At 46.6% G+C, this 6,756-nt stretch overlaps 1 protein-coding gene across 1 annotated transcript in view; it reads right to left on the minus strand.

The window, feature by feature from the left end:
- Positions 1-2,487: 2,487 nt before the first annotated feature.
- CCDC177 (coiled-coil domain containing 177) overlaps positions 2,488-6,756 on the minus strand; it is a 48,416-nt gene continuing 44,147 nt past the window's right edge. Inside the window, exon 2 of the mRNA XM_005417650.2 lies at positions 2,488-6,754. Coding sequence (XP_005417707.1) covers positions 5,449-6,754 — 1,306 coding nt within the window. The 3' untranslated portion in view covers positions 2,488-5,448. The remainder of the gene's footprint in view (positions 6,755-6,756) is intronic.

Raw genomic sequence — 6,756 nt, forward strand, 5'->3', positions numbered from 1 at the left:
TGTCCTGGGCTCCCAGCGCAGCCTTATATAACCTTCAGACCCTCTCCCCCCACCCCCCTATTTAAAAGTGTTTCAGGGTTAGGAGACAATGCCCAGAAGTGGTGGCTGGCGGTTTAAAACCTTTATCCTCCATGAAGCACCAGCTGCAGATCAGGAGTCAGGGGAGCTGCCACAGCAGGGCCACAGGGATATCCCTGCACTGCAACCAGAAGAGGTCAATTAGAGGACTGCATGGGGATTAGGGAGGACATGAGTGAGAGCTCCAGCTAGATCAGGGAGGCCAACATGGCCCAGGGCAAATCACATCAGTTCTTTCTGCTTCAGTTTGCTTGTACTTAGGCTGGGGGCGATAACTGGTTTACCTCACAGCCAGGCCCTGAGATTAGATGCAGGGAGCTGTGTAAAGCACATAAGAACAAAACAGCACTGGCAGTTTGGTTTTGTAATACAGGATGATTCTTCCTGCCAGAGTGGTTTTGCAATGCAGAGGATTTCTGAATGGCAGGGATGTAGGAGATGAGTGCAAAGTTACCAGAGAAAGACTTGGGTCCTTTCAGACTAGAATCTTACAATAACAAGGTAATGTTTCACAGTAAAGAGGCATGCTCAAAGAGTGGGCTAAGGACAAAGAAGTCAGACCTAGAAAATATTTTTTTTCATGTCCTAGTGTTAAGAGGCATGTGGGATGTGGGGCATATTCCATTATGAAGGCTCTGAAAACTGGACTCCCCAGAGTGCTGGATGGTCTCCATGAATGGAGAATCTCAGGTATCTTGTGTTGGAAGAGTTTTGCTTTTTTTTTTTTTTCTTGTTCCCAGTGTTTTCTCTTCAAGCCATCACCTAGTAATATCTCAAGAAAAAGGAGGGCAGAGCTGCTGCCTGCCTAGAAGCCAGAAGCATTATGATTTTCTTACCCTGCCTCTGTACTGGCTCTTCAGATTGGGTGCTACTTGCTTGCCAAGGACTTGTGGGGCTGCACTCCCCCACGTAGTTGTATTAGAGCTCCATCAACTCCCTGTACTGCACTGCAAAGCCGGTGTCTTGGGGCTGACTTCCAGAAGGACTGGGCTAAGCCAGTGTCTTCCTCTTCTTTGCCTATGACAGCCTTCTTTCACAACTATGCAGACTAACTCCAATCCTAACAAACTATATTCCCTTGGAGCTTGACTCAGCAAAGCATTAGCGCTTACACTGGATTGCTTTGAAGGGAGCCTGTGTGATCTGAGAACAGGTCACAGAGCACCTCCCAGAGCACCTCTGCTCTCCTGGATGTAGTGGCTGCTCTACTAAACAGCACAGTTTCAGGTCCACAGAGCAGAACTACGTGTGAAGGCACCAGTTACCATCTGTAATGTGCTGCATCTAACTAGCTTTGTATCTCATCCTTACATCTCCCTGCATCTTCTTTAAAACAAAACCCCAACAAGACCAAAAAACACCCAAAAAACCCCCTTGTTTGAAATGGCATTTCAACTACAACATTTTTGTCTTTACCTGCAGAAGAACGCCCACAGCTGAAAGCAGGTCTTTCTTTGATGCAACAACTGCGGCAATGAGAAGCCATCCTCAGGTAGGATACAATAAGCCGGGCTATGTATTGCAAATTCTGTTTCCCACATATCCCTGTCCAGCCTTGGCTTAATAAAGACATGTAGACGTCTTTAACTAAGTCCCCTCTCAAACCTGCATATTCAGCATTTGTTTAGCAAACAGAATTCCCCTGGCATCAGGAGAAATTTTAGCAAAGAATGAGTCTGCAGCTCCATAGCATGCTAAAAGGAAAACAGATAACCAAGGTGAGAAATCTAATCCTCACATCCCTCTTATGCATGTGGAGAAAGAACTTAGTATAAACTGGCTTAAAATTTACCTTGCAAAATATTAACCAGTGGTGGTGCAGCTGCTCCTCCTAATAGCTTTTAGACATACCTGTCAAATTCAATCTTGACAGAGAGAATGAGTTTTAGTGATGAATTTTGCGTGAAGAGGAAGCACACAGGTAAGATTGTTGGGACTCTCTCTGTCACTGAAGGGCTCCAGTTTCAGCCCAGATGCCACTAAAGCCTAGAATATCCACATAAACAAGACTTTCTGAACATGCAAAATGTGTTCCATTGTGTTCCAAAATTCCTCCAGAGGTCAGCCAAAAGAAACTGCTCCTTAGTCAGTGCTTCTCCTCCATGCTAATTGCTTTTTTAGTTCTCCCTAACCTGCAGCTCAATTGCAAAACACCAAATAAGCCCCATCTAAAAGGGCCATGCTTTTTACATGTGACCCAGGGTTTAACTTCTGTTCCTACAGAAATCCAGCAGTAGAATTCCTTCTCAAATAGAAGCATAAGCAGAATCAAGAAATACCTCTCATGCCTCCATCCAAACTGCTGACTTAAATTTTCCATGCTGCAATTTTAAACTCAAAATTCACTGAATTTCATGGACTTAGGACTTAAACCACTACAGAAATAAAAAATATCCATACACAGATCAGTGTCTTTTGAAAAAAAATATTTTTTCTCAGATTGCACATTCAAAACTTGAGCTATACACTGCACAGTAGAGGAACACTAGTTTGCCAATCCAATTACCTTCGTGTAGGTTTGTGTTGATTAGTTCAGCTGTAGCCCCAAGGTGTCAAACTCAGTCAGCAGCAAGAGATGGACCCCGCTGTAATTACAGTCAGTGGCCAAGACATGTCTCCTGGGCTGCAGAATGTTCTCCGCCTGGAGATGCCCTTGGCAGAGGGAGGTTTGGAGAGTCGTCAGGTAGATTGCAGTAGAGCTTTAGGGAAAACATGCTCCTCCAATTAGAGGCTGCCTGCTCATTCACCCATCACCATTTGCCTTCTTTCCACTGTTTCCCATCTGTCCCCCTTGTCCCTCTGCTAAATTAACCAAGCAGTGAATTTCAACCTCAGTGCAACGACACAGGGAAGCAAAACCCTTTATATATATACTGGCAGGCTTTCTCTCCAGCCCCAAAGGCTACAAATCAGATGAAACATTGGCTATGCTGGAGTCACTGCAGGTTTTATCCCAACTCTAGCGCTGCCAGGGAGCAAGGGCAGTTTTGCAGTGGCTGGATTTGAGCCACTGACCATCTCTTTTCTAGGTCTTTGCAGGTATGAGAGTACACATAAATAAATCACTGAGGCATGGACAACATGTGGAGAAGTTTGTGTTTTCTCAAGGACCTTGTCCAGTGTTAGAACAGGATTTGTTTCACTGTTTTAATTGCTGCTTTGAGGATGAGGGTAAGGGGATAGCCTCCCTGCTGGACACACTAATGCAGCTGTGCTTTCCACAGTTATCAGATTTGAGTGTTAATGCATTTCACCAAGGGATGTTTTACTTTAATAACCACTCAAAATAAATAAATAAATACATAAATACATAAATAAATATTACTTTGTATTTTATAAGCAACATTTGTCCAAAGTCTTTGAAGTGCTTTGCCAATCAGAGTCTTACTATTTCCTGTGAGTCCCAAGAGCCCAACTCTGCTTCCGTTTATATCAATAGGAGCAGGTCCAGCCTCTGAGGACTTGCCTGGCATTACAGAGTGAGCCAATGACTGGCAGAGCGAACATTGCTCAGGTGCCCTAATTCCTACTTTCACGCTGCCTGCCCTTAACACCACCAATCATACTTTGATTCAAAGATCAAATCTTATAAAAATAAAAAAAATACCTATGTCTTAATTTTCAACACTGTATAATGCCTCTAACTTTGCAGGGCACCAGTGTATTTGGTCTATTGTTAGTGTTCGTTTAACAACTTCTTTAAAGCCTTCTAGGAGGGCTCTGACCTGCTGTTACCTCCTGGGAAATTCTGGTAAGCAATCTATGCATGCTAGACTGCATGTCTGTGCCATATGTCAACCCTCTCCTGGTTATCTCTTCTACTATGTTCTATGTCAGAGACATCCACAAAGAAACAAGATCCTGTCTCTTCTTGGTGCTTCTCCTCCAGTCCAGGTCTGACTGCTATCACCAGAGCAACCCAATCCGGCGTCACAGATGGTGGAACAGAGAGCTGATGCTGCCTGGAGCCAGAAAAAACCCAAACCAAAGTGCCTGCTTCAGATGTGTGCTTACAACTCCAACTCAACAGAGTGCATGTGGAAACCTGGAGCAGAATGCTGTTGTACTTGAATGCTGTACACAGGGCACAGGTTTTTCACATTTCTGGTGTATTTAATTGCAGAAGGACTCAGTTCCCCCTAAATAGTATTGAGTTAGCTCTTATAAAAAAGACATGATCCTCATCTAAGAGAATCTGTAACATACCTTATTTTGTGTATCTACTCTTTCTTGTGCTCTATATAAGAATACAACTCTTAGCACCAGTGGCAGAGAAATGCTGCCCTGCTCAGTAGACACTGATAAGAGCTGGGTGAACTTGTTGTTGTATGCAGCTCATGAGAACTATAAGCTTGGAACTCTGGAGAACATTTAGTCCAACCTCCTGTTCAAGATAGGGCAAATTGGATAAGGTGGCTGAGGGTCTTCTTGAGTTTTGAGAATTCCTGAGGGTGGTGATTTCCATTTACAAGTGACCTCTGTGTTTCCCCAGAAGTCCAGATTCCACAGGTTCATCCATTTTTATATCTTAATGAACAAGTGGCTTGTGTCGGTGCTTGTCAGTTTGTGGGCTGTCCACAAATTTCTCTCCTTTTCTCCCTCCTCCAAAAGAAAAGAAGGAATTCTACAGATGTTTGTAAGAGAAACTTGGAAAGGAGAAGGAGAGGTGAGGATACATTGGGAGGGGTAACAGCAAAAAAGAAATTGTGTTTGTGAGCACTTTTAGACAGCTTCTGCCCAGCTCTGATCATAATGTCTACTTACATGGCCTTGATCTGTGCTTACCCTAGCTTGGTACTGGCAGCAGCCAAGGGGCACCCAGTGTATATGGCATTCTGTACTCCAGCCTCCCTCACCTTCAGCATGGGATTGCAGCAGCTTTGAAAATGCAGTCCTGTAACTTAAACCAAACTGCCCATCACTGCAGGCAGAATCAGCTAGGGTGGTTTTGGCTCTTATTCAGCAAGCTCTAGTAGTCAGCAACCTCTGTTTGCGTTTCCCGCTGGAGAGTGCAGCTGTAGTCATCTCTGGTGTAAACAATCAATCAGTAACTCAGAGGCTTCAAGCAGATTTTGCAGCCCTCTCTGAAAAAAAATGCATGTGCTTGTGGGGTGGAGGACAGAAAAACTTGCTTCCTCTCTGTAAAGACGACTGAGGTCAGTCTTTAAAACACACCCAGAATGCAAAATGTATTTAAAACAGTATGTGAAATAGCTGCCACATTTTTGTGCGGTACCCTGCTCCCCCAAAATACGAAATTAGGGTGGATGTTGGTTTTCATTGTTTTTTAAATGCTCATGCCAAGGAGTTTTCTGTCATGTTACGATGGACAACCAGTGGTGCATCCTCACTCATCCATGACAAGATCTTTCATTTCTTACTAAGTTGAGCATGCAGCTCTGCTTCGAAGGCCATCTTGTCAAAGGTGCGCACGTTCGTCTCTTCCCGCACCTTTTCCCGGACATGGAAGGATGCTCGAGCAACAGACCTGGCATTTTCTAAGACAGTCTTCTTCTCCCTGAAGATCTGCTCACTTCTCTCCAGCTTCCTCTCTATAGAGAGGAGAATTTCCCTCCGCCGTAAGTCCTCATACTGTTCCACCTTTTGCTTGTTCATCTTCTGCACTTTTTCCTTTTCCAGACGGCTCAAGACCACTTTGCGGGCTTTTTCCTGGACAGCCTCTTCAGCCACCTGGGCAGCATGCTGGATCTTTCTCTCTGTCTCTCTAGCCAGTGCTTCCAAGTGCTCCTTCTGCTCTCTTTCCTTCTTCTCTGCTGCCAGTTTAGCTCTCTGGATCTGCATGTCCTCGCGCCTGGCCTTCTCCCTCAGCTCCTGGTTCCTCTTCTCCACAAGCTGCTCGTAGTTCTCCTGAGCCTTTGTCAAACTCATCTTCAGGGATGCCTTCAGCATTTCCTTCTCTTCTGCCTCCTGCTTGGCTAGTTCCCTGAGCAAGGCCTCATGCTTCAGCTTCTCTGCTTGGTTGAACAGTCTCTTTTCCTTCTGCAGCTGCACCTCCTTTTTCAGCCTCTTCTGGGCAGCTGTGGACAGCTTCTCTTGCAGGAGCTGCTCCTCTCGCTCCTGGTGCTCCTTCTTGACCTCTTCCTTTGCCTTCAGGTTGAGCTCTTGATGGAGTTTTTTCTGCTTGTCCTCCTTGATGGCCCTCTCCAGCCTCTCCCTCCGCAGCCGCTCCTGCTTCTCCGCTTGCTCCCGCCACCTCTCCTCACATACCAGGAGCTGCTTCTGCTTCATCAAGGCAGCTTCCTCCTGCTCCTGGTTCAGTCTCCCTCGCCGCTTCTCCACCTGGCTCTCCCACATCCGCTGACCCTGCAGGAGGGCCCTTTGCTTCTCCTTCTCCTCCTGCTCCTTCCGCTGCTCAGCCAGGCGCCGCTGGCTGTCCCACTGCAGGTGAGCTGCCTGCCGCTGCTCCCGCAGGAGGTTGGCCTCCTGGTGCTTGGCGATCATCAGTGCCGCGATCTTCTTGTCCCTCTCTGGCACCTCTGAGAGACCCTTCTTCCTCTTCACCTCCCTGACGATCCTCTCGACTCTCTGGGCAGTCTGTGGTGAGTGGCTGAGGTCGCCCAGGCTGAAGCTGCGCCCCAGCAGCGTTCCATTGGCGGCGGCTATCCCCCGACCCCGGCCGCACACTTTGCCCCCGCGCTCCCGCAGGCTCTCCCCGCT

The sequence above is a fragment of the Geospiza fortis genome, unplaced genomic scaffold (genome assembly GCF_000277835.1).
Source record: "Geospiza fortis unplaced genomic scaffold, GeoFor_1.0 scaffold54, whole genome shotgun sequence".
Taxonomy (NCBI): Eukaryota; Metazoa; Chordata; class Aves; order Passeriformes; family Thraupidae; genus Geospiza; species Geospiza fortis.